Source organism: Tigriopus californicus, chromosome 6 (assembly GCF_007210705.1).
Source record: "Tigriopus californicus strain San Diego chromosome 6, Tcal_SD_v2.1, whole genome shotgun sequence".
Taxonomy (NCBI): Eukaryota; Metazoa; Arthropoda; class Copepoda; order Harpacticoida; family Harpacticidae; genus Tigriopus; species Tigriopus californicus.
In genome coordinates, this window is record NC_081445.1 from 6,541,113 (window position 1) to 6,568,499 (window position 27,387).

At 45.2% G+C, this 27,387-nt stretch overlaps 3 protein-coding genes across 4 annotated transcripts in view; 1 reads left to right on the plus strand and 2 right to left on the minus strand.

Moving 5' to 3' along the window:
* The window catches only part of LOC131882203 (rho GTPase-activating protein 21-like), a 29,403-nt gene extending 18,480 nt beyond the window's left edge, over positions 1-10,923 (minus strand). The window contains exons 1-7 of one of the 2 annotated variants that reach the window (XM_059229270.1): positions 10,732-10,923; positions 8,817-9,511; positions 8,542-8,742; positions 5,115-5,357; positions 3,944-4,043; positions 3,521-3,654; positions 2,142-2,574 (exon numbers count right to left, since the gene is read on the minus strand). In XM_059229270.1, coding sequence (XP_059085253.1) covers positions 2,142-2,574; positions 3,521-3,654; positions 3,944-4,043; positions 5,115-5,357; positions 8,542-8,742; positions 8,817-9,002 — 1,297 coding nt within the window. In that variant the 5' untranslated portion in view covers positions 9,003-9,511; positions 10,732-10,923. The remainder of the gene's footprint in view (positions 1-2,141; positions 2,575-3,520; positions 3,655-3,943; positions 4,044-5,114; positions 5,358-8,541; positions 8,743-8,816; positions 9,512-10,731) is intronic. The other variant, XM_059229269.1, reaches the window with a different exon arrangement.
* Positions 10,924-11,735: 812 nt separating this feature from the next.
* Positions 11,736-16,908, plus strand: LOC131882214 (progranulin-like). Its single transcript, XM_059229295.1, has 5 exons — positions 11,736-11,893; positions 14,896-15,182; positions 15,266-15,517; positions 16,261-16,614; positions 16,687-16,908. Exons 2-4 carry the CDS (start codon positions 14,910-14,912, stop codon positions 16,363-16,365), a joined length of 630 nt encoding a protein of 209 aa, XP_059085278.1. The 5' UTR covers positions 11,736-11,893; positions 14,896-14,909; the 3' UTR covers positions 16,366-16,614; positions 16,687-16,908.
* A 770-nt stretch (positions 16,909-17,678) lies between these two features.
* On the minus strand, positions 17,679-25,500 carry LOC131882207 (insulin-like growth factor 2 mRNA-binding protein 1). The gene is made up of 6 exons (XM_059229274.1): positions 24,856-25,500; positions 24,718-24,778; positions 19,743-20,204; positions 19,433-19,640; positions 18,292-19,344; positions 17,679-18,221 (listed from the first exon to the last, which is right to left on the minus strand). The coding sequence occupies exons 1-6, from the start codon at positions 25,223-25,225 to the stop codon at positions 18,078-18,080; spliced, it is 2,298 nt and encodes a 765-aa protein (XP_059085257.1). The 5' UTR covers positions 25,226-25,500; the 3' UTR covers positions 17,679-18,077.
* Between the last annotated feature and the right edge of the window lie 1,887 nt (positions 25,501-27,387).

Sequence of the window (27,387 nt, forward strand, 5' to 3'; positions counted from 1 at the left end):
AGAAAAGGCTCTTTTGAGTTGAGTGAATGGAGAGCTCTAGTTGCTAAGAAATGCCCAAGTCGGATTCATTTCAAGGATAAACACGAGTCTCCTGATGTGAGCATCAATCTGAATGAAAGTCCCAAGGTTCAAGTGTCAAGAGTCCATATACATCGTTACGTTGACAATGTTTCAGATTTAGACTGTTTACTCGAAACAGCCTTTGCCCAATTCTCTCCCCCCCCCCTTCACCTCGAGTTCATTTGACTAACAGTTTGGCATCCTTCTTTGCACTTGCACAACTTGATTTGAGATGTTCTAAAGCCCAAGGAAGAAAAGGAGCGTTTACGTCCCCAGTAATAATTGTTTATCTTCTGGAAAAAGAGTAGGGCAAGAGTTTGAGCTCTGCAGTTAGTAATGCATCACACGTTCACGAGGCATTGGCAGCATTCAAATACGCCAGGTACATGAATTGATGTTAGCAGCAGTAAGGAGGAAAAACGATTTCGGGTTATGAAGGGACAAATCTTTAAACTTCAAGACAATGAGAACTCGAACGATTGTCCTGCCTTGGTGGCTTCGCTTGCACTCCTCATCCGAAAAGAGTTGCGTTTCTTCATAATCCGAGTCGTTGGGTCGCCAAACTCCTCCAATGGGCACCGTCATGGACTCTGGTCGGGATATGAGCTGGAGCATGGTAGATCGGAAATCCCCCCCAGTGCTACCCCCTCCTTCACTTGGGGCAGTTCCATCATCGGACTGTGGCGTAGGAGAGAGGGGCGGAGGGCTCACAATGTCTAATCGGCGTGGTGGGTTCAACGATTGAAAAGCCACAGGTCTTGGACTACTAGGCCTGGAGCTAGCAGCTTGGGCACTTTCATCATAATGTGATGAGGGCCTCCTAAGGCAAGGTGGGTAAATGTCGGAGTCACATCGACTGAAGAGGCGTGACACGCCTTCAGCGGGTGACAAAGATCGAGATGGAACCAGTGCTGGAGTGGTCGAACGAGAGAGGTGAAATCGTTGGGGAGGTTTCAAGTAATTGTCTTGGTCTTCCTTCATCTCTTGCACTGTCATGTCACTAGACACTAAAGTAGATTCCGCCTCATCGTCATCATCATCACTACACTCATCTCCCGCGTCGTTCTCGTCATCTTCCTCTGGCACCGGACTCACAACCGTTTGGATAGTGGGATCGAATTTAACTGGCGGATTCAATCCTTTGGCGTGCATCTCGTTGACTTGTTGCTTTTGCTTTTGGACCAAGTCGGCCATTTCAGATCGATCTTGACGAACTTCTTCCTCCTCTTGCTTGACCCAAGTCTCGAGAATTGAGGTCAGGGCTTGGGCGTTGCTTACACTAGAACTGGTTTTGGCGGCCACTTTCCGTCCCATGACCTTCTCCACCTTTTTGGAGATCACACTCTTGGCCTTGTGAAGTATATCCACTAGTTTCGTCTTGTCATTTTCATTCACGAAGAAAGTGACAGCAAATTGTTTGCTATCGCGATGGGTGGTCCCGGGGAATAGGGACTTTTTCCTCCCACTAGACAGACTACTTTTGCGAGACGCATCTGAATCTTCGTTCCCAGAGACTCGTCCCAAGTCAATGGACTTTCCACGATCCTCGGGTATGCTACACGAGCTCGATGACGATTGTTTATGCATGGATCCCTGGGAATAGTCTTCTTGATCCTGATCGTCGCGAGGACCAAACTGATGGCGCCTTTTCCTGAGAGACTCGGGAGTCTGGGAGGCGGAGTCAATCTCATACTCCCTATTGATGACTGACGGATCGTGATGATCGTCATTATCATGTTCCTCGTCGATTTCATCGTCGCCCTTGAGATCAATTTGAGGGTGTTCTTGAGGAGATTCTGACGAAAGTAATCAGGCAAATGTAATCAAACCTACTACTGCGAAGTGATTTTTCCATTTGTTTGGATTTCAAACACGTGGGAAGAGAGAGAGATATCCCGAATATTTTTAGACTTTCCAGCGAATTCGTACACGTTAAGCACGTATACGAATAAACAAACATCATAACGCAAAATTGATTTTGTGCAACTATTGCTGATTGCTCTGCTTGCCTGTGATATACCGTATTCGCCCTCCCTGGAAAAGGGAACTACCATCAAAACACTTGTCTCAAAATGTCTTACCGCCTTTTGAGCAAGTCGAGCCGTCCACGAAGGTCTGCATAGGACGCGGCAACCGTGATGGAGATTTCGACTTCAAGTTTCGCGATCGGTCGTCCTTTCTGGTCAATCTTGATTCTTTGTGTTGGTCTTCGCGAGTTTTTATGGTTGTTTTAAAGTCTTCGGGGGGCCGATTCATGAACTTCTCTTTCATCTCAAAGTCCCGTTGAATCCGATTAAGAACACCTTCATCCGGGTTATTTCGATGGTAAATGGGCGAGGGATAGCGATTCTCTCGGATTTGAGCTGGCTCTTCATACAAATGCTCCGAGGAATCAATTGGCATGAAATTAGAAAGCGCTCCACGTTGAGAGTGAACCGACCTTTGCGACAAAGCTGGTGAGCCTTGGATGCTGGGCTGATTCGTTTCGGGATTTTGAGCAATGTCGAAGAAATACTGAAAAAAAAAGAGATTTCTCGTCATTTTGATCCTCACTTCCTTTAAGATGGATTTTGTTCCAAAATAGACATCATTTCGTAACCAATTGGCATATCTAGTAACAGCTTGCTTCATTTTGGCTGAATGGAATGGGTGGTCACCGCTGACAAAGTGAATACCATGAGCTGGGTCAGAATGCCGATTCCGTAAATCAAAGGTCCTTTCGGGAAAAAAACAGACACAAGCTCAGATCCACCTAATGGTATATTCATATCAGAAATGTTTTAAGGCTTTTCAGATCATCAGAGGAATTTTGAATAACTTCAATAAAATTCAAAAAAACTTCGTGTCCCCATAAATGGTGTCAGTTGTCAACTTTGAGCCACGGTGGGTCGATCTCGGCATCAATGTCCAAGAATCTAGCTGAATCATCTCAATTTCTCCCAGTTTCTTTTTTGTTCGTTCATCCTTGACTGAGTTGATCCCACCCGCTTCGGTCTGAGCATGTCAGAACTGCTGGCCTAAGCAATCCGTCAATATCACGACATCGACAACGAACAGCAACATCAACAACTACAAAAGGTCAAAAGAGAGCCCACGTTTCCAGCAACCCACCAAAAGGAGGGAAAACAAGCAAGGAGCATCGCCTTTCGAGGACAATGTTCTTTCCTCCCCGTCTTTTCTCGAGGCCAATGCTGCTTCGTTCAAACGCATGGCGAGTTCTCGCCTCAATCTTATCCTTGATGCATGCACCTTCTTGACTGTCTGTCAGTGTTCAGGAGATCAGAGTATACTAAAGAACATCCCAATCAAGCCTTGACGTAAACCGGTGCACACGGACCCAGATCACATTAAACAGACATGATGATGATAATGATGGAGAGGAAGGTCCAACAAAAAAGGCCCACAAAAAATTACAACATCGTCGTCTACTTATGAACGTGTATAAACCAATCCAACTCACCTTCTGAATAACATCCTCCTCCTGAGGTAGAACCGTCAAATATAGTACGTCCGGCACCGCCTTGATGCTTTGGACCACATGACTGTAGGTCTTTCCAGCGACCTGCTCACCATTGACACTCATAATCCTATCACCTGAAATTGAAAAGTCAATTCGTCAATTGATCGATGGATTGAAGGCCAAGAAATGGAAATTTCCCGTGCTCAATAAGGATGAAACTGTCGCACAGCAGGACGTTCTTGCTTGGATGAAGCCGAAGCTCATCTCGTATTGTGATTTCAAGTTGTCAGTTGGAACATTTGTTAAAAGAGAAATGCTACTACCATCTCTCCCTTCATGACGAGATGAACTTCGATCCTCGTTTTTTTTTCACACTCAGGAGCCAAAATTTGCCATGCTTTGGCTTCGAGGAATGACACTCACCAAGTCGCATTCCCGCTCGGTAAGCGGGGCCCTCAGGCTTGATGCTCTTAACAAAAATGGTTTCCTTCATCTCGGGTTGAGGTCGCTGCCCGTCATGTCGCTAAAAGTATAAATGAAAAGAAAATGAGCACAAGATCGATCGTATGAACTTGGAATACTTTTCAAGATGCTATAGTACACTAGACAAGCAACCCTCGTGATCTGGAACAGCTATCATCTCGGGGGCTTGGAGGATAACACCTCGTCAGAAAGCTACGCCAAACTTGCTCGCGACGACTCAAGAATCATTAATTCTCTTCGGGTTTTCTTTCCTTTCGACTACCTAAATGACACCTAAGCAGGGTTTGAATAATGTACCTGACTTCTTGCTTGAAGACACCAAGCTTCTTTGCACATTAGTTTTGCAACATATTTGGACATTCCAATGCGATTATAGTAAGGACAACAAGAACTAGCACAAGGGTCAGTGACTCTTTTGTGGCCGGCTTTCAACACGTTGATCACCTCGAGAAAACACAATTGGCTTTCTCGACCTTTTTGTGGGATAATCCAAACTTGCGAAAACTTTGGGAATTCCTCGGAATGAAAGCAAGATAGCTTTCACACCCAGTCGGAGTAAAAGAAAAAAAAGCACGAATTGAGAAAAAAGGTCATGAATGGCTAGGCAATGAAGCGGACCAATCTCCTACGGTTGCATCGTTGGGATTTCAGGTGTTCCTGGGCCTCAGTTGCTTTCAGCCTGCTCGTTTACACTTAATTAAAACTTGGAATAAGCTAAAGTTAACATAACATTTAGCCATACGTAAAACATACATTCATCATACTCATTTAGTGGAAATATTTGGACTTTAACTCTCCAGCAATCTCCTTCTTCAAGCCTTTGGAATAGGGGTTTCGCCATTTTTAGGAACTTTCTGAAAGATCATCTAATTTTCGAGAAATGAGCCGTTCCTAAATAATTGGTCATGAGTGATTCAAATGAAGGGCTTATGTTGAAAACCTCATCTATATATGGCCGTGGTAAAATAAGTGACCAAACATCTAAGACAGTAACTCGGCAAAGCTCTACGATACTTTCAGGCAATAATCTGCCATGAGCTTTTCCTATCTCTCGAGATAAACGAACAATATGAACAAATTGGGGCTCCCAAGAACAAACAAGATGACTGACCTCGGGAGCATAAACGATGCAATGTCGCAAGGTGAATCCGAAACTGTCTTGGTTTGTCTTCTGTAAAGCCAGGCTTCTTGGTGGGTTGTTTCTCTTTGACATGGATTCGGTAGAAGTTTCAGGCTGACCCCAAGCATTAGAGGCAGCTCCAGGTCCCACAGAGCCCTCTCGACTTGATGCCACAGATCCCGGGGGAGAGGAAAAGTTCCATCGGACACTCTCACGTTGAAGACGAGCATCTTCCTGAAATATGAGAGAAGATGCTGAAAGTCAGACCTGATTGACACTTTCAAAGCTACGTGTGACACCGACTTTGGATCGATATTTCAACGGCCAAACCATTGTAGGATGGCAATGAGTCACAGTTGCTTAACTGAGAATTCGTAGCACCAGGTCTTCGTGAAAAAATAATCTAACACACATGGCACTGTCATCTTCCTGCTCAGGCAGTTAGTCTGCCCTTTCGTATAAAACAGAAGAAGACACCCACTCCAGGAATTCACATTTTGTTGCTCTCTCTTGGAGTGTGGCAGTTGATCTTAACAGAACATTGAACAAACGTCCAATTCAATGAGGGTTTATGCTAATGCATTCACCTATTCAGAGTAAGGCATAAGAGAGACTGAATGAACTCACGGCACGACGTTTATAAATCTCCCAAGGAATCAAAACCGCAGAATGCTCTGAAGTCGTTGTCGTTCTCGGAGCAGAATTGACGCCTAACAAAGTTCCAGGTCCTGTTCCAGCCTCAGGTACAAGCATCTTTCACGAGTGACAACCCAAGCTGTGGCTATGAGTAGGAACGGAGATGCCGAGGACGAAGGAGAGGAAAACGAAGGTAATCCTCTCGCGGTAAAAGCAACTGCAGCCCACAAAACAACAACAGCAGCAGGAGCAGCAGCAACAACAACGACGACGACGACGACGACAAGTAGAGCAAAAACAACACATGGGTATGGGTGGTGGTAAATGTATTCGTGTCGTGACTACTGAGTGTCTTGGCCTCTCTTTCTTCACGCAGACCGATTTTCTTGTCCTCGGAGTCCACAAACGACATTCAAGTCGAGAATGTCATTTGTCCGCAAATCCACCTGAGTTCCGAACTCTATGGGTATCGCGAATGCCAACAAGACCACTGACCTTTGAGGCTATGAAGTAAGGAGTCTTTCTTTGTATGTCCAGGCGCCTTCGTTGGATTCTTTAGAACACGCACTATCGTATCAATGGCAACACAAATGTTGTTCAGGATCAAAGACCTCAATGACTGAAGGAACTCGGACTCATTCAGAAGCGCTTGAAGCCCTGAACGAGGAGCATCCATTCATAGGGAAAGATGGATTCACAGTGGCTTTCCCCCGTTGGCCACATCAGAATCAGGCAAATTCAAACAACTCATCGAACTTATCTTCAGCCAGGTTGTTCCTCATTTCCTTGGCTAATGCAAATGATGGACAAGCATGATGATCTGGATTATTTTGGGGCTGCTCGAGCAAGAAACATTCTGGACGGATGGAGCAAGTAAAAGCTCCACTTCGATCCCTCCCACATACTTGAGAACATTGTGGCGGGAGTGATTTGTTCCTTAAAACACAGTTTCGTCGAAGAGTCTTGATGCAAGACAGATTGAACTCCTCCTTTGAAGAGCGAGTAGCTCTGAATTAGATTTGCCCATTCTCTTTCTTTTTTTAAAAAGCCACACAAACTGTGTGTCCGTGCGACTCAGGGCTGGCTAGCGTCAGTGCATATAATAAGTAACACAGTAGCACTAAGAACAACACAGTCCGAATGTGTGAGAATATCGTGAAAATGATAAACTCGTTCCAACTCACTCCCAGTGGCTCAATGATTTACGACGATTGACGCATGTAACAGAAGCCTGGTCACAAGCCAATACCCGCTCGTTGAGAAGGGCGATTTCATGACCACTTTGAGGCCGCATCAAACTAGCCCAATGGTTATCTTCAATGCTATTTTGATGCATAGAACTAGGGCATTCAAGTCAATGTTTCAAAGGCCACTTTATTAAGTACATGAAATCAATGAGAGACACGGGTACGCCCGTAAACAGTTCACTTAAATGGCCTAACAAGCGACACTACGGAACATTGTCAATTTTGATACATGAAGCGCAGAGATGCCCATGATGAATCAAGGAATTTCAAGGACCAATCTCTCTGTTGCAAAATTTGAAATATTTTCGACGACCGATAATGCTTTGGAATCCTGGAGTGGTCCCTTGGGTCTCATAGACCTTAGTCGAGGGAAATCCACGAGATGGAATTGATGCCTTAGTGCAGACCTTTTTGACATGTCCAAATAATCAGTAAACTAGGAGAGACACCCCTTTTTTACATCCGGATCACTTTGAAGGCGCAATCGCTTGAGGAGAAAGATTTAAAGTTGCCTAGCATCAAGTATAATTTGAGGCTGGGAAAAAGCGAATGCATTTTTCTCCTCTCGCTCGTCTGAACAGAAAATACGAGAGTTCGTCTAAGCTCAAACAAATGTCTCGTTCTCACTCTCGTGGATTATTTGGTCAAGATACGAGAGCTTTTTCGTTGATAAAAGAATCAGAGGGGGAAGCGCAATCCTGAGCTATCCAACGAATCATAATTGCCATAGTAGGGTGTCATGTCTTTTCCTTTGGAGTGAAGAGGCAAGAGAGGAGAAAAACGAGAGAACTTGAGATCTTAAAGACAACATCGGGCATGACAAACGAAATAAAAGTTCAGGCCTCATTCTCCGGCCACGCGTTCTGTCTTTCTGTCTCTCTACTTGTGTACAGAAGCAGGGAAGGCCGATATCCTGGCACTTTTCGGCTCTTCAAAGCTTCGTTCGAAATGAGCTCGTGGCTTTGGAAAACGATCGCAAATTCAAGCTCGGCCTGGCAACGAGACTTCTGGGTTTCCGTGAAAATCCGTCAAGTCAAACTGGTCGTTTTCGTCCAAATCCAACAATTATAAACAAAGTTTTGTATGCAAGAAAGAGATCAGGAGACCCCGCTGAAACGAGTTTTCTTCCCAATACTAAGAGATTGACTTGTTTTCGGTCTTAAGTCTAGAACGCAAGAGGGCAATGCAGTCCTTCTTAAATAAATATCCTTCCATCGAGAACAATCCAAAAGGCAACACACTGCCGCTCGTTGGATTAATAATTGTCTAAAGAAGTAACTCATGAGAAAGCTCATTTCACAATAAAATGTAACATACTACGAATCAGCCTCGAGACAATATTCAATATCATTCATATCAAAAGTCAAGGGATTAACAACTCACTGCCATACAGGTCTCAAGCACACACTTGACGTGTGTGTGGCCTAGACAGCTGAAACCAGATCCCTTGAAACAACTGTACTTTGGCCAGGAGCACGTAAATCGTCTTTCTTGGCATGGGAACCTGTGACAAAAAAGAAATATTTGGAACCTACCTTTAACATTGACTTCCAACGAGCGTCATAAAGACTTTCGTAGATCTCTTCCGTATTGAACGATGGCGGAAGATGCGGCAGGCACAAGAGGGAGGGGTCCTCTAAACTAGACATAGAAGTGGGACCAGGGGAATAAGTTGGTCTGTGGGGATTCTGGATCGAGGAGAATGCTGACCCACAATCGCTACGACGATGAAGGACCTGAAAGTGGAGGTTTTAAATTTAGCCTTGCTAGAGCGATAAAGTTTTAGAGGGGTAACTTCATCATTTCGCACCGATGATCTACTCTTAGCCTGCAAATGTTGTTTTGACGACGACCGTAGTCTTAGGGGCTCCACCTGGCTCGTGAGATTTGATGTCATTTCATCTCTGATACTAGACAGCGAGGTGGTGGCCATGGGGGATTTTTTCCTTTGAATGAGACTGCCATGGCGCTCAAAGGCCACAGCCTTGAAGGACATGGTTTTAACACGCGGTTCTTTCGAGCATGCTTTCAGCTCATCACTTCCGACAAGATCATTCTCAAAGATCACGAATCACTTCAGAGGCCTTGAGACACACCAGAGTCGTTGAAGAATACGAGTCCGTCGTAGTTCATCACTGATCAATGTCCTTACGCACCCAGACCAACGGGTTACATTTTCACCCTTCCCTCTTATCGGGAGTGAAAGCCTGGCTTCTCCACAGTGCGATTGTCTGACGGACGACAGAGTGATAAGGGGTCCTCAGAGGGCCGTCAGGCCAGCTTGATCATCATCATTACCATTATATGCATCATTATTGCTCTCTTGGTGAGTGACTGAGTGAGTGAGTGAGTGAGTGATTGAAGGCCTGGCTGGCTGATGGGAAGGAGGCGGAGGAGGAGGAGGAGTAGGAGAAGGGACTTGAGTCAATAGCAAACGAGATAATCCAGTCAGTCCACGTCAAGAGATAAAAACGTCGTCAATTTGGCACAGCGGAGAAAAGAGACCTATAACAGAGTCCACATTCAAAGATTAAGAGTCAACAATGCGGTATTAAACACCCCGAAAACTCCTGACGTGTCCTTTTTCAAAGAGCGTTTCAATTTTGAATTCGACTCGCCAGCCTGAAATGACGTCCCTCTTCAGGGGGGTCAGAACAAAACAAGAGGAAAAAAAAGCAACTGGCCACGGGCGGGCTAGACTTCAGAAAGAGCCTTCCTTCTCTCGGGCCAGCGAGGAAAACATGATTCGGGTGATCCGGATCTAATTTCATGACCCATGGCCGGGGCTCTACTTTCACGTTCAACCGCCACGCACGGAAACCCGACCTCGGGTCAGGCCACACACACACACGATCACAGGACGGACCCCCCACTTAATCACCGACCTGAACTGAACTCTCCAGCACAAAGGGCGGGCGGGCCAGAAGCCCGCCATCCCATGGGACCGACCGTCGGGTCGATTTGAGTGAGGCTGCTCTCCGCTTCCATGAATGAATCAATAAATGAACGTCAGTCAGGAATCAGNCACACACACACACACACACACACACGATCACAGGACAGACCCCCCACTTAATCACCGACCTGAACTGAAATTTCCAGCACAAAGGGCGGGCGGGCCAGAAGTCCGCCATCCCATGGGACCGACCGTCGGGTCGATTTGAGTGAGGCTGCTCTCCGCTTCCATGAATGAATCAATAAATGAACGTCAGTCAGGAATCAGGCAGCGATGAGTGGGCTGAATCCCTTTACTCGGGCATCCGACATTCATTCCGCACACGCACACACACACACTAGCTTACCTAGACTTGAGACTGGGTTGAACTAAATTGGAGCTCAATCTAAAAAGACTGTCAATTTGACTGTTTGAACAGGCAGGATTGTTCAAGTTCAGCTATGAGAATGTCTCATGCCTGAGCCGCCATCTCACTCGATATCAAGCAAATGGGCTATTTTGGAACATCAATTCCGAGATCCTCGATCTCGATTTGGATCTCAATCTCACCCCGCCCCATGCCGTTAAAACGCCGTTATCCATCGTATATCGCCTCCTAGACCAATCGGTTATGCCCCCAGCCTTTTCATTTCTTTCTCCCGCTGAGATCCCAGATCCCAGATCCCAGATCCCTCCGTGTGTCCCTCTCCCTTTCCGGGTCCCCCAACCCGTTTGAGCCTGAGCGCCCACTCTGATCCGTTGATCAAGATATGGCCGGTGGGTATCTCACCTAGGATGCGGCTCAAGCCACGGGTTCAACCACCGTTGGGACAGCCGCTCGCTAGCTCCACACGACTAGCACAGCGTGATCCAGGATCGAGATCCTCAACACGTTGGAACTCGAGAATCGAGCATCACCAATGAAGAATCGACAATCCTCGAGATTTCCAATATCCACATCAGAGAGATCATAGACCACACGGATCCAGCTCTGGCCTTCGTGGACTCTCGATTGGGTCCAGCTCCCTCAAGGTGCCGCCACGGGCAAACTACAGATTCTAGATAGATTTGGCATCTTTGAAATTTGAATTCAATGACCATTGCAGTCGTAGAGCAGATGAAAATTGACCAAAAAAGGCTAAAAGAATGTGTGTTTGGCTTTGAGTTCGGAATGGAACCTCTCCCTGATCCGGTGGCAACAGTCGTTCACTCGCCCAGCCAGTCAGTCAGTTGATCGCTTGCTCGCTCCTTCCTTCGTTCCTCGGTTCGTTCGTTCGTTCGTTCGTTCGTTCCTGTTGATGTTGGTCCTCCGAGAGTTCTCACTGCCGCCGTCGCGGCGTCCCCGTGTCCCCGTGGATAGTGACGCCGGTGACTCAAGAATTCAGTCAATACAAAGCGATACTCCCGCATTCTAGTGTCACTTTTCGGAACTAACCCACCTGACCACTCGCTCCAAGACTCAAAGGGGTCCGTCCGTCCGTCCGTCCGTCCGTCCGTCCGTTCAAATATCCAGGATCGGGTTGGTACTTGGCAGATCAGTGGATGGATAGTCCGTCTAAGAGTGCTCTCTGACCCCTGGCCACAAGTTCAGGGAGCAGGACCACCTTCAATCTGGAGGAATGTACTACTAATAGACAAGTATGAACTAAAAAATCCGAAAAAATAAACTGTCTTATTAATGGCCTCCCAATCGTATCGTAGAAGCCCCACCTAGCGCCAGCCGGCTGAGAGTCTGAGACAGGCTGGTTAATACAGGTCCAAGGCGTGAGTGGTCCCGGGGGTGAACTAGTCGATCGAGACATCCGATGAAACTCGATTGACTGACCTGGTGTTAGCGATCTGGTTTCGAGCCTGCCCATATCGTTCAGGTCGTTTGGACGAAAAGACCCCCGAAGTTTTGTCTCCACGACCCCATCCCAAAAAATCCTGCCATATATCTACTCCGATTGAAGGTACGTGGTAATCCTTGTTCAATAAGCATAGAGCATGCCCAATGCCTTTTGGGTCATTCATCGGCTCGGGATCCGAAATATCACGCAAGCACGTTTAGTTTCCAACGGAGAGAGAGAGAGAGAGGGAGCTTACCACTTTGAGGGTTGGACAATGACTGGAAATGTAAAGCGCGTTAAAATCATCACGTTCAATCGTGCCATTGAGATTGAAAAGGTGGAAACGAATACAAGACAAGATTTAATGGGAAACCAAACACTATCACGTGTTGCTATGTGGGTGTAAAGATACAGCATTAGATTGCGTTTGTATGTTCTTTAAATGTCATACCAGCCGCACCTTGGCCAGTGCTTACCGGGTGCGCACAAATGATTGCCACAATTCAATAATACAAACAATAACAGTACAGTTAGGATACGGTTATGGTTGCATTTTGCTCTAATCGAATGTATTGCATGCTGTCACGATTGTGGACCATTATGAGGGCCATTGAGCCAACCTAATATCATTTATTATTCATTTTTCATTTGCGTCGCTTCATTGTGCCAAATTATTCCTTCCCCAGCAATCAACAGTAACAAAAGTTAACAAAATCTTTGAACTGGTTGAATAGAATTTAGCTCACCGAATTGAATAGCTACTTTATGTAACCAATAACTGGAGCAATTATCGTAGTTTTACGAAACATTACAGTTAGCAACGGGATGATGATAATGATTATGATTTCGTTTAAACATTTTCAATTGTGCTGAATGTTCGATTGTGTCGGTGGATCAACTCTGAAGGAAGAAAGGCGGTTCACAATGTATGAAAAAATTATCTACTCTGTATGTGTAACATGAAAAACTCACTTTCACTCGGTCGAACCCTGTGTATGTGAGTTGTTACATATGTTCACCTTTGTACTCTAAGGACATCAACATTGCACTAACTCTACTGATTGATAATATTTATCAGTCCATCTTTTCTGGGCTCAACGGATACTTGTCAAGGTTAGCATCCATTCTAATTGTTGTCGATTGAATGTGCAAAGGTGCATACTGTAGTGTACGCGTAGTACTTACATAGGAAGGAAGCTGTCAATTCGAAATTCGACCTAGGGCAAGGTTGAAACCCGATCATCCGAAAACAACCTCAACTATAAATAGAGACCTGGTCCCTAGACGATCCCTTTTTTCTGCCAGATTTGCGCAAGAGGAGGGATAAGACCAAACAATAGACGATCATTTGTCATATCCTAAATATTTCCTGCTTGACGCAGGAATTCTTAAAGAGTATTTGCCCGCTCAGCGAGAGACATCTCAAGCAAGCAATGCATACGTGGGCATAAACACTCGGACATGAAACTAAGGATTCCTCCCTGGAAACGGGAACACTCAAACTGCCTGGAAAGCAATTTAATTCATGATGTTTTTTGCACCTGGTTCACACAATTTGGGGTCGTGGCGAGGATGGAAACATAAATGAATGCGTACAATACGGAGAGGGCCAAGAATACAGTAGATGAGGCTAGGCATATTGCTTCAAATTGAACCAATGATTTCAGCTTGAGGGCTCAATATTTGACATTTTTACGACAAAGGTTTTGCTGTTTTCATGACCAAAATCAAATCTTCGACCTTCTTTATGCCTTTGGAGTTCCTAGTGTTCGACTAACACTAGTTTGTTTTTTCTCTCAAATTCTCTACGACGGACCATGAGAGCACCAAAAAGACCTGTGCCTTGGCGTTCAGATCTCTTGAAGAGGTCCAAGTCGATATGGAGGATCTGTTGTGATGACTTTGATATTGATGGGTCGAAATTAATCCGAATGCCAAGTTTGGCGATGCTCTCCGGTGTCCTCCTCGTCTAGAGCCCATGGTAACCGCGTTCGTCTTCAATGGTCTCACGGCCTTCATGAAAGACTTTTTTGAGCCGAACACTACAATTTGATTAAGACATGAGAAGCACACGTGTCCCTAAGGTACCAAGTCATTCCTGCATCAAATGTAGCTTTTTCCTGTGAGGGTGCAGGTCCTTATTATGCCTGGACGGTTGGTCATCAATAATTTGAGGGATAGGCGAACTTTGTCAACTTCAACGACATAAAGAAGATCCAACACGTGCTTTTTTATCAGGACAACTGTAAGCAAGTTTGACGGAAAAGGGTACAAAACTAAGTCATCAAGGTCAGATATCGAAAACTTTTGTTCATTCTAAATGATAGGCCTATTTTCATCTTTGCTTTAACAACAGTACAAAAAGTAACATGCGCCAATTCCCGTTTATGTATCGGGTCATATTTATCAAAAAGGTTTGAATCAGTCACGTCATTCAAAGTGTGCAGTTGGTTATTTCGAACGTATGCAAGCGCTTCAAAGAATTTGTTTTCTGCTGGTCTCCTGTTATTTTGCTTTTTATATAGCTTGACATTGTCATAGCGATATTGGGGATGTATCTGTTTTGATGCCTGATGATCATGTATATCTACACTTAGCTCATACCCAAATACTCTATTATTAGAGACAAGCTAAAAGAGAATGAAAAAGGAAAGACGATATTATCGATTTTGCCATTTCAGCCGTATAATCTAGTGTGTGTGTGCATAACATACACTCAAAAACATGAATTCATGAGTTTAACAATCCTTTAAAGGCACTTAGTTTTAAGAATTAAAATTACGATATTGCACGGGAGTCAACTATTTCTTTTCACAAATCATTAATTACATACGTGGAACAAATTCAATTTTTGAGTGCAAATTGCGAGTCTCTCGCGTTTGAGCTTTCCTCGCCTGAGATCAATGCACATATCGGAATTACGATTGTGATTACTTCTGAATAGACGAGATAAATTCCTCAAGATAATAAAACATCAACACTCATTATTGAACATTTTAACACCAATCATTGTTCACCACCTGAGGGGTTTAAACAGTACTGTGGTGAGGGGTTAACCAATAGTTCAACTAATTTATTCCTATCAAAACCTAAAAGTTCCGTCCCATCATGCTCTTCGGTTCTAGCTCTCCCCCCCAAGATGACCCCCTTCATCTTGCTCATTCTGGCGGTGGGACTCCAGGCCTCTGTCTCGATTGGCTTTGATTTGCCTTTGGTGCCGCAAGGTCTGACAAAGTCTTTTTGTCCCGACAAGGAGTTCTACTGTAACGATGGCCAAACTTGTTGCGAAATGACTCACGGCTTCGGATGTTGTCCCATGCCAAAGGCCACTTGTTGCAAAGATAGGACGCATTGCTGTCCTCATGGGACCGTTTGCAATACTAAAGCTGGATCATGTACGCAGTCTTTTGGGGTAGGTCGATCCATTCCATACCATTTCCCCTTAATTTCTCCTGGTCTCTGTTGTGATCGTCAATGTTTTCTTGCCTTGTGTAGTTGTTCCAACATGTGTTTGAGGTTCCTTCGGTTCGATCCCCATTGCAAAGAGACTCTCTAGAGGTCAGACCCGTGGTCGAATCGCTGAATGAAGTGGTTCTGACCAATGGAACGGATCTGATTGCACGGGTCCGCGGTCAGGATTGTGGCAATACCCACGTGGAGTGCGAGGATGGGCTGACTTGTTGTCCCTTTGGCAACACTTGTTGCAGGCGTATGTCCGGGGAGTTTGCTTGCTGCCAAGTCTCGAATGTAAGTACAACTTGTAGGGCAAAGACTAAAGCCCACATCGAAGCAATTTAGACCAGGGAAAAGACGCTCGTGTGCTTTGAGAATTCACTCCAAATATTTGATCAAGCAAAAAACATCTGAGTGTAAAATCTGACAAAATGCTTTGAAATTCAAAAGAAAAAAACCCAAAATCTGAACTGGATATTAGTACCTCTAGCCTTTGAGCACTTTCAATTCATTCATGAGGAAAAGCAACGAAAAGATATACGCACGTGAATTGGATGCATTAAGACCACATCAAACTGTAAATGAATTGTGAGTTGTTCATTTCCTTCGTTTCCATTACTATTACTTTGCAATACAACATGGCTGATCCAACTAACGCACGATAACTAATCTTAAAATCTTACACATATCTTGAACAATGTTCCAATTTACTGCTTAATTCGATTGAGTTTTCAGTTGTGCCTGGATTTAACTCTAGGAAAATTATTTCTTATTTTATGTCAATGCTTTTTCTTCCTATGCCTAAAATATTTTTTTTTTTAATCAGCCCAAAATGACACTCTTGTAGCTCACTACAGAAACCAGTACGGAACGGTAGTGTTTTAAGTTGTATATTTTGAGGGACAGGTTTTACACGCTTTCCTCCTTGGTCAATGTACGAAGAGGCTCTTAAAAATTTTACTTACCTCTTTGCCCGTTTACTCAAATTCATGGATTTATCTTTTCTTTGATAAGTTATTGCCTTCTTTCCCTTGCAGGGAGTGTGTTGCGAGACACTCGACAAGTGCTGTCCAGAGGGCTTCACTTGCACTGGCAATATAAACGAATCTTGCGCTTCCATTCGAGCGAATGAAATCAACTAACTCTAGGATTAAGCCATGTGCGAAGCCGGAATCAAGATCGGAACAAAGCAATCTCATACATGTGTAAATACACTCAATGTCAAATAAAACCCACCTTCCACATTGAGGCAAACAAGAAATGCTACTTTTTCATTACTATATTTATTTCAACAATCCCGTTTACGGAACAGAAACGCTCGAACCATCACGAGCAGGAACTCCCAACGTCGTCTGTTTCTACTGCAATTTCTGAGGAGGATGGGTTTGGGGGTAGGTGGAGGGAGAACAATCAAATTGGTGTCTATGGCTTTATTCCGAGCGCAAAACGATTTTTTTTTTCAGGCAAAAATATCCAAATTCGAAGCCCAAAGACAACTTGGTCAGGATTGCGAGGGTGGTGCAGATGAATTGCCAACCCCAAACATGGCCTTCATGGATCGGGTCGGAGCATGCGCAATATGGGACAAGGGGGAGCATGTGGGATGATGGAACACATTGTGGAATCAAAATGTTTTGGGATGTGTTTTAAGAGCTATTTCTTTTTACAACATGGCGTGAAAAGTGCGAGCGGGTATTGAAGCAAGGCTACCCTGGCGAGGCTGATGTCGCAATCATCGCAAGTAAATTGAACTCTGGGTCCATTCGATCTTGAAAGAAGGTACGACAACCCTCGCTATAATAGCGCTTGTGGGGTGGATCCATTGCCAATTGGAAAGATATCCTTAACAGCTGAAGTGGTATATGTGGTAATAATGTTGGTGGCAATAGTAGTAGTAGTAGTAGTAATAGTGGTGTGTACAATAAATATTGAATGAATGGGGCGGAGAGAAAGTGGGAAGTCTTTCTGCCAAGTCTTATCGGGTGGTAATTTTCTTTGAGGTTTTGTTATGGCTATGGTTGTTGTAGTGTAACATTTTCAGTCTCAAAGTGACGAGGGAGGTATAATCAGTCTTTTGGTTGCATAACTCGGCGAACGAAGGACCTTTTTGGTGGATTTGACCTGTCGTGGCGATTGTTTTACCTCTTCTTTCTCCAAAGCGGGTTCTACGGTCTAGCGCTATAATGGCGTGTTCGTCAATAGTTTGCTATCAGCCATTGGTACGTACAGTATGGCAATGTGTATAAAAATATTAAATATAGGAAAATAACCGATTTGTACTCCATCCTTCTTCGAGGGGCAATGGTTTGGTGTTTCTTTGTTGGCTCAGCCTCAGTCTTTCAGGTTTGTTCTGTAATAGTTGGGAAGGCGGGGCAAAGTAGAGTGGTGGGGGGTGGGGGATGGGGGGTTTCAATAGGAGGCTTGTGATACCGTTAAGATTTGCAACAAGAGCGAATGAATGCAAGGCCAGTGCCAATTTTTTTATTCAATTTCAGTGAGCTCGGCGAATTTTCAATGCCATTCAACGTTTCATTTTGAGAAAAGAAACGAGGTTTTGAAGAGCTTTGGAAACGACGAGATTTCTCCACCTTTAGTGGTAGAACATGAGAGAATTGTGAACAAAGTTCTCTTGGCGCTAGGACGTTTGAGAAGACGGGAGTTTTACATAATTAGTTTGGGCTGACATCTTACCAACGTGCACTCTTAAATCGGAACAAAGTATTGGAAAGGGGCCTTGAAGAAGGGTGGGCATTAGAGCAGTCAAAAGCCCGTCCTCATAGTTAAATAGCTAGTAATAGTAATAGTCTGAAGGCTTTGGAGTCTTTTGCCATAAACACAAAGGCTGGCTCAGAGATTAGCACTCGCTGAAACCTTCTACCGCTCCTTCCACACGTCCATTTAATGGCGTGGCCTGAATAGGGTGATGAGGATGATGCGGCTGCGATTGATGCTGAGGATTCACAGGCATGATCATGGCACGGAGCCGACGTTGAGCTGACTAGAAATTTCAAAAATATACGAATGACTTGCAGTACCCAATGAGTTGTGGCAGTGTCCTTGGAACATACCTGAACCGCATAAAACACCCCTGTGAGGTGGACCGGAGTCTCCTCGCCGGTTGAGGTACCTTGTTCAGGTAGCTTTATCACGGCTCCAGTCAACCTCTGAAGCTCTCTGACGGTGGAGCCACCTTTGCCAATGATACGACCCACTTGGTTAACAGGTACGAGGATTTCAACGGTCAACCGGACCTCTTCCATCACACCTCGATTAAAACCCTCTTCTCGGATCTTGTCGAAGATGAGGAATTGAGCCTTCCATTGAGACTCTGGGTTGCCCATCACCGTGATACGACGCTCATTCACATTGTGATTGTTGTTGTTCGAGGTCGATACATGCAGAGGAGCTGTCGGGAAGGGTGTAGTGTCGCCTCCGGCGGCATCTGACGTTTCCGAGGATGGAAGAGAGTCTCCTGGTTGTTGAGCGATCTTCACGGAAGCGCCCGAGAACTTGATAATATTTTTGATGTAACTTCCTTTGGAGCCGATGATGGCACCCACGGATATGTTAGGTACGTAGAGGTAGGTGGTTTCACTTTGCGACGCATTGGGATTCTGAAAATGAGGCGTGCCCATCACATCGAAGCCGTTGGGTCTGGGCATGACGGACATCCCACCAGCTGGCCCGTTTCCACTTCCTGGCCCACCCATTGGTCTCCCCACTCCCGGATGGTATTGCTGGTTCCGATTAACGCCTCCGTGCTGGAATGCTACATTGTGTCCAGGTCCACTAGGTCCACCGGCCGATTGATGATGTGGGTGTGGCATCCCATATCCTTGATTGGCAGGAGGAATCGGCGCAGAAGGCATGGTGGCAGCCGTGGACATCATTGCGGCCGGATGTAATCCGGGAAACATGACGGATTGGGGAGCCATGGCTTGAATATCGCTCTCGTAAGCTGCTCGAAGCTTGGCACTGATCTCTGATTCGGCTGTAAAGATGTCCTCGATCTCGCCGGCGATGGTGATGATGCGCTCTAAATTGAACGTGTTGATCTCATTGATTGACGAGACAGTTATCTTGGTGTTGGTGTCATCCATGATCTTTTTTATCGTTCCACCCTATCAAATACAAAAATCATCATATACTAACAGCGTTGGGTAAGTGGTGGTCTTAAGAAACAGCATTTCACTGAAGGCGGAAACATACTTGCTTTCCAATGATTCGACCAATCAAATTGTTGTGAGCCAGTATCTTCAAGGCGATCTCCTCGGTCTTTCCTAAATTGGTGGCTTCTTCTCGCATGACCTTCATAATCTCCTTGCAAGCCTTGCTGCAATTATCTGGTTGGCCGTAAATCGTAATAGCCTTTTCCGTGGCTCCTAGATTGTCTTTTCTGTGGACATCCACCCGAGCTCTAGTAAAACATTAAACAGGATTGAGATAATAATCGACCAGTTCGTTCTCAAGTGATCGGCTTGCCCTCATCTTTTCGTTACACGAAGAAATTGACACGTACCTAGTTTGCTGGGTAATTTGACGAATGGTCTGTCCACCACGACCAATAATAGCACCCACCATTTCTGATTCGACCAATATTCGCAAAGGGAAATCAATCTGCCTCTGTCCCATACCCAGTCCACCGACACCCAGCATGCCACCGTATCCATTGTTTGGACCTCCTGTTGGCCGTTTGGTTTGACGCTTTTCGATAATTTTGGCATTCAACTTTTCACCGCCAATTTCTGATACATTCAACTCGTTAACAGCCCTCTCTGCCTCCTCTCGACTTTGAAACACGGCTGTGATGCTGCGCGACGTACTACTTGTCGAGGATTCTACCGTCTGGTCATCCTCGTTGACGGCTGGCTTTGGCTCTTCATCCTCTAAGGAGAGCAGAGTTCCAAATTTGGCGATCATGGACTCCAATTCAGAGAAGGGGGCCATGGCCGGCACGTCTGACAAGAGGACTTTGCAAGAGCTGAAAGTAAATCGCAAATGTTGCAACTCAGGATCGGTTTTATGACCGTAAAAACTAGGGTAATAAAGTTATTTTGAAGGGCAAGATGTTGTTAGATGCTTCAAGAAACAAGTTCGATGGGGTTAACCCGATTACTTGCCTTTTCCGAGAAGCAAAAACGTTTCAATTTAGCACTAAAGAGTTCACTTTGGAAAAAGAGCGGAATAATACAAGTTTTTTTTAATTGTTGTATTTTATAACTACGACTACTTACAGGTGTGAATGTGAATAGATATGACATAAATATTAGATTCCATTTCATGCACTAAGATTGTCATGGTGTGCTTTGGGCGGTTTGTGTCCTGTTGTTTTCTCCAAGAGCTCGTGGGCTTCTCCATTCTCAACAATCTCGATACCGTTCCTGTTCAAAACCGACTCATTTGGCGAACATTTGAACCATTTGCATTTTGATATGATGTCATCGATCGGCTTGAGACTTTTGAAACAAAGAGGGACAAAATCCCAGCTCTGGAGGCATTTGGGGAGAAGATCTGGGCGCTTGGTTTGGAGAATATTGATACCAGCGATCAATAGGCCCAAGAGCAGAAACCCGCCCAACACGGCATACATGATGTTTAGCCCTGCCAAGGACAGAGCAAAAACCATTACGGGGACCACAAAGAACATCAGAATCACATACAGTCCTGCAAACCACCGATATTCTGCTGTTACTTCGCCTAACTTTTTGGCCATGGGTATGGGCCATCGCATGATTGGGATCGGATAGAAGATGAGAATACCAAGCACATTGAACGTGAGGTGAACTAAAGCGATTTGAACCGAGGGCTTCAGGTATTTGCCATCGGCAGCGAGACTGGCTATAATGCTCGTCGTCGTTGTTCCAATATTTGACCCAAGGGTTAATGGATAAACGGTTTCAAGTGTCACCAATCCGGCTCCACACAGTGGAGTCAAAGTGGAGGTAAATACAGACGAAGATCGAACTAAGATGGTTACAATTGCACCGATCAACATGGCAATATATCCAGTCAGCCACGGACAATAGGGAATGTCCGCATTGATCGTTTTTTGAATCACTTCAGCCATCTTGGCTCCCAATACCGCATTGAGCACCTTCATCAGAGCCATGAGGCAAACGCAGAGAAGCAACAATGAGAAGGTCAGGAGGGCCAAACCCATGAACGTGTCTCCCCAATCAAGTCCGTTTTCTCCAAAGTGGGAAAGAAGGAAAGTGCAGGGCGAACCAGAACAATTGGTTCGTAAAAGGGTGGTGACATTATCAAAAATGGGGTCACCCAAAGACCATCCCAATAAGACATTGGAGTCCAGTTGTACAACGTTATCCGTAAAGGGACGAGTGAGTGGTTTCAGCAAGTCAGGATTCTGAATGTCCGATCCCAAGGGCATCTGGTCGACAAGGTACCCAGTAACATCTTCCATGAAGCCGGTGGGCATCTCAATTGCCATTATTAGGATCACTGACAACCAATTGAACATGTCGTGGACGGTGGCGGCGGCGAAGGCTCTGCGAAAACATTCTCTATCACTGGCTTGGGTCAGGCTGACAATTGTATTGGTTATGGAAGTCCCAACGTTTGAGCCGAATATCATGGGGATAGCATGAGGCACAGAAACTCCAGCTGATACCAAGGACACGATGATCGAGGTTGAAGTGGCCGATGACTGGACTAAAGCTGTCACCACGATTCCGATCATCACTCCCACAATTGGATTTGAAAGTAGCTCAGAAGAGGAGAAAAAACTCGACAGATTTTTTCCACCCAATATTCTGAACGAGGTACTGAGGAATGTGAGGGAACAGATAAAGAAGTAAAGAGACGCCAGGAGGGCAACAATTTTGAGCAGGATCCTGGAGGTTACCCTCAGCACATCGACACATTTGGTTGGCTCCATGATCGCTTTTGTTCTGACACTTCAAAGGACGATTTCTTGAAGAAAATGACGCAATTACAGCACTGGAAGCTTTGACCGGTTTTGTAGTGGAATTCGGACAAAACACGCCCAGTTCTCGCCTCACCTCGACGCTACGATACCCATGGTAGGTGAGGGGTACGTTTGATGGGTTTGGGCAGCGCTCGTAAACTTGGTCGCGGTCAGAAGACGTTTGTCTGGTCAGTTAAATGAGCATTTCGACCTACTCGTCACAACGGTCTTCTTGGCGCAACAGATAAGTGGGTGAATAGCATTGTCTAGCTTGTGGACTCCTTCCCATAACATAGCCAACAACCCCCACTCCTTGGATAAGTTGACTTTTTGGGACACGTTATTCTCCCATGCTTTCTAAATACGTAATGAGAGGCTCATCTCGTGAGAGAACCTGCCGGTAAGTTGCTTGGCGTCGTGGCGGAGAATCTTCGTGTTCAAGAGCTCAAAGAGCTGGGCAGCAAGCAATGAAATGGAATTAGTCTCGAACTAGTATCTCCTCCTGCGTCTGAAGACGTTAACACTGTAACTTTTATGTTTCTGCAGCAGTGGTTCCCATATAACATATGGGATAGAGATTTTCCTGCTCCAACTTGAAAACAAATTGAGAAATGGATGGAGTCACCAAATCTAACTCACTTAATACGAAACGAGAAAGACGAAACACAATCAGTGTGAAATTGATCATTAAGGTCAATTCAATCACGCGCCTGCTACGAAAACACTGTCGGAAAGCGATCTTCCTTCACTTACTACCAAGAGCTAGGAATGGCTTCACAATACATCCCGAGATATCTTTGCTAGTGTATGCTGACAAGTAGCTTTCTTTTGCAGCTCCCAGTCCCAGCTACAATTTTAGCTTCAAAGCGTTTCATGACACCTTCAACGTTTGGTCTGTGCAAGTTGCACTAAGAGGGGGAAAGACCTGGATCCCGGCAATTCCATCGCGCGTCATGTCACACTCAGGGCAGCGAAAACTAATAATGCCGTAACAAAATTGCCGGGATAAATGACCTTCTATAAATCTAATTGCAGAGCTGATCGGTGATTAAGCATTGTATTCAAATATGAAAAAAGGGGAGATGGTTGTAGCGCAGTTGACTAACGCGTGACCGAGTTGAACTCGGATTCATGGGTTTGATCCCAGGTCTTCCCCCACCCACTCACCTAAATCTAACTTAGCTTAACCTAACTTAGAGCGGACCCCCAATCACCAACAAATGACAGCTCGGAAAAAAAAACTACATCATCATCCGTATCATGAAATCATCTATAGAAGTTATATAGAAATTACCAAAAGAGCACATGCTTGTTTTGTATGCCTTGCTTAGATCGACATTTCTTTTAATGCATTCATGTCACAGGTCACTTAACTTCAATTTAGACCACGCCCGAGTTCATGTGTTTATGCACATTTTATTCGTTTATTCATTTTTCAATGTGCCAAATGATGGAAAACTGGCATATATTTGTGAGTCGCATCTTTTAAGCCCGCGGCGAAGTCTTAGGAACAATGATTCGAATTTCTGTTACTTTATTCCCTACACTAAATTTGTCATGCAGAATTCTTACGTCACCTATTGATGAAGTTAATTATTGCTACAGATTTGGTGGCTACTCTCGCTTGATATTGGCCTCGAACGAGTGTCTATACATCTGATATTTACTGATCAATTTTCTTAAAAGGTGCTGACCTATTTTTTCGAATAGACAGAGTTGAAAACGTACTTTGCTCATCGAACTTTTTGCAAAAAGCAAGAGGCGAATTTCAGCGGCGGTGAGCTTTCTCTGACACTTGAAGAAGAGGCGGTTGCTATTTTGACTCCTTATAGGTCTCTACACGTGTATATTTTCGGCATGCAGAGGCAAAAACTCCCCCTTGATAAATGCCAATGCAATTCTGTTTATTAGATTTTCAAATCAGCCGACAAACCTCCGTTAAAAAATGGAATTGTTTTTGTTAAATTGTCTGAGATATCATGACAAACTAGAGTGCATACAATTGACACGCTCCGATTTGTTTTTTACTAGATGGCCTGGTTAGGGGTTTCTGATTGCGACGACCACGCATGTTTTTTGGCCAATCAAAGCATTGGGTTTGGCACGTTTGGCAAAACTTGCCATTTGCCAAAAACATTGGCGGCGTCAAAGAGGCGGAGTTTGCCAAAACGCCGTCTTTCTATTGGACTGACGAGGGAAGAGACATGCAAGATTGGCAAGTGTACCACACCTGCCATTGTCACACGAGACGACCTCTAAATGTGAGAATGGCCCGAGGGTTATGCGAAACTCGAAGCGATTGGCACTACGGAATGGTTTATAGCTGATTGGCTCAAGGGGAACCCTAAACACAACGACGGGACGAAGAGATCCGTCACACCTCATCAGAGGCAATCTTCCACTTCCTATCGGTCATATCGGGCTGAACTACCTTAGCGTATAATTCTATCCCATCGTTCGCCACGATTCCTGAGCAATATATCTGCACCTTCGGCAGGCTTCCCCCAGCCAACGGCCAGGTCATGATTGGGTCAATCAATACCGCCCACCAGATCCGATCACGGCTTACCTTCGATTATTGTTATCATGCGCGTATTCCACGTGAATCGACCGATTTTGGAATTGAGCCTCTAAAAGTAATGAGGAGCCGTGATTAGAACGGGCATGAGCGTTTCGGCGTCATGCGAGGCCGGGTGCTCATTCTCACCTTGCAAGGCGCCCATGGCCATCTGGGCATCCTCCTTGTGGGCCAACTCGATCAAGGCTTCGCGAGTGTCACTGTGTGTACGACCTTTGAGCAAAATCACCTTGATCGGCCTAACATTGACGCCGGAAAAAGCGTCCTCGACCCAGGCCGTCAAATTGGTCTCGTGCAAGGTCTCACCCGTTCCCCCACCCTCCGACGAAGGCCACGAGGCCGGTAACCCCGTCAGGTACAGACATTTGTCGCTCTTGCCCATGGCGGCCGGAGTGGGCGTTACGTGTAAGCCCCCGTTATTGCCCGTACTATTACTACTTCCGCTGCGTTCGTGCTGGTTGGTACCGCTGTTACTAGTGTTCGTGGGGGTGGAGGCCATGGTGTGGCGGGAGAAGCCGGGCTCGGCCAGAGCACGGATACGGACGAAGGGGAGCTTGGCGGCGGTGGGAACGTGAATTGCGAGGAGGATTGAGAAGGGCGGAGGATGGGCAAGCAGGCAGGCGTGGCGGTCTCCCGAACGATCCTGAAGCGGCTCACTCTACTCGTGGCTGGAAATAGGCAGGAGGGGTGGTGAGGGTTTCACGGCTGAACACGACACTCACGCACGCACTCGCTAGACATGCATTCCCTGTTAGGACACACACACACACTCAGGGGTCTGGCATGGAACGCGGAGCACGCACGCTCGATCTTTCTCCACCAACACTCTGGCCGGCTTCCTTCTGCGTACGTGGTGGATGCCAGTCCACTCAAAGATGCGCACGCTCCAGGGGGAGGGGGTAAACCCTGGCTGAGGCGAAAACGAGACTCGAGGAGACCCTGCGCGACTGCTTGCAGACTTGAAATTCCGTCCGGGACGTCCGTTCCCTTCGGGCCAAGTCCTGCCAGTGTTGCCCCAGGTAGAGGGAGTCAGGCCGCATTGCACCACCAAAAGAGTCAGAAACAAAGCCAAAGAAATATCAATTTTTGAGTCGGACTGAAAGAGGTAGAATTTTCCGCAGGAAAATCTTGGCATTTCTACATTTTTCTCTGTCTTTGCTCAAAACGTTAACTTTTGTTTGTTCCGTTTGTCTGCTTGAAAAAAAATTTTTTTTTTAAAGATGTGCCTTTCAGTAGTTTTACTTCTCATAGGGGCCCTTTTTGCCACATCAGACAGCCCAAATTGCTAAATAAACTACTCGTGACATGCCATGAAAGCGATTTCTTTTCTGGATATGATGTGACTCAGGTCACTAATCATACATAAGATTTTCATACAATTAGTCATAAGCAACACCAGCGTGTTCTAGCTCAATAAAAAGGAATCGACCCAATCAGCCCTTTATCTGGTATAGGCTGACTCACGTCACAAAGCGTGCAGAACGTAAAACATAAACCATAGTTTGTGCACATTAAGAGGGCTATTGTTTTAACTGATTTTTTTTCCTGAACGGTTTGGGGGTCTTCCTCTTTGCTCAACCTGTCGTAATTACGTCCTTGAGCTTTCAAAATCAAATTGTTTCAGTTCATGACCAAAAATATCATGCAGAAAAATAGCTAGCTCAAAAGAGTTGATGACTCATCTAATTGTCAATGCATCGATGTGTTCCGCAATGAAATTAAAAAAAACTTCACGTGGCCAACTGTTTTTATTGAAAGGAAAGATAAAGCAATTCGTTACTAACCTAAGTTACTTTACCCTTGGGCCTTTGACTCCCAGCTCTGTATGGATCAAGAATAATATCTAATGTAATGGTTTAGTAGAATAAAGTAGTTGCACTGAAAGTAAGGAAAACTTATAGAATCTAGCAATTTATAGAGACCACACAAGTTGACCGGACTCAGTTTGCTTTGGACAACCCAATGCCCTGTATCATCCACACCACTCAAACCAGTATATGTTTCTTCGTCATTGCCAGCTTTTATGTTGAAAGTAAGAGCCATATAGTATTTACACTACTTTGAATAAATTCGCTATGTTCTGAAATTGCATGGCTGGCTGACTCACTTCGCTCTAATTTAGAAAGAAAAAAAAAACCCTAAAAAATGGATGAAATGTTCCTTCAAAATACCATTTCAATCTGAATATCATTTTCCATGAGCATTGTCATTGTCAAAATGGTCAGAATTGTGGATGAAACATTGAAAATGTTTCAAAGTTGGGTCCCTGAATGTAACAGGGATGAGTGCGGTACGAGACTGCACAGCGAGAGTTGGTCTTCTCCCCCTTCGCTCGCGTGCTAGAACTCTCCCTAGGAGCGGCAGATCTGATGAAAATCACCAGAGTCGGCCCGAAACCGGCACCACCCTGGTGGAAAAAAAATCCCCGTCTGTAAACTACCGTAGAAGTGTCGCGTATAGACTGGAAACTTGCTCAAAACAAAATATTTGGCTTGGGCACGGCTCAGAAATTTCACAAACTATTTTCATTTTCGAGTCGACCATTGACCATTCTTTGACTTTTCTNGAATAGCTTTTCTGACTTGGTAGGGCCGTTGGTAATCCAGTTGCCGCACACATTTGTTCCTCATCCCATGTTGTTGTGTTTACCTCTCTGCACGT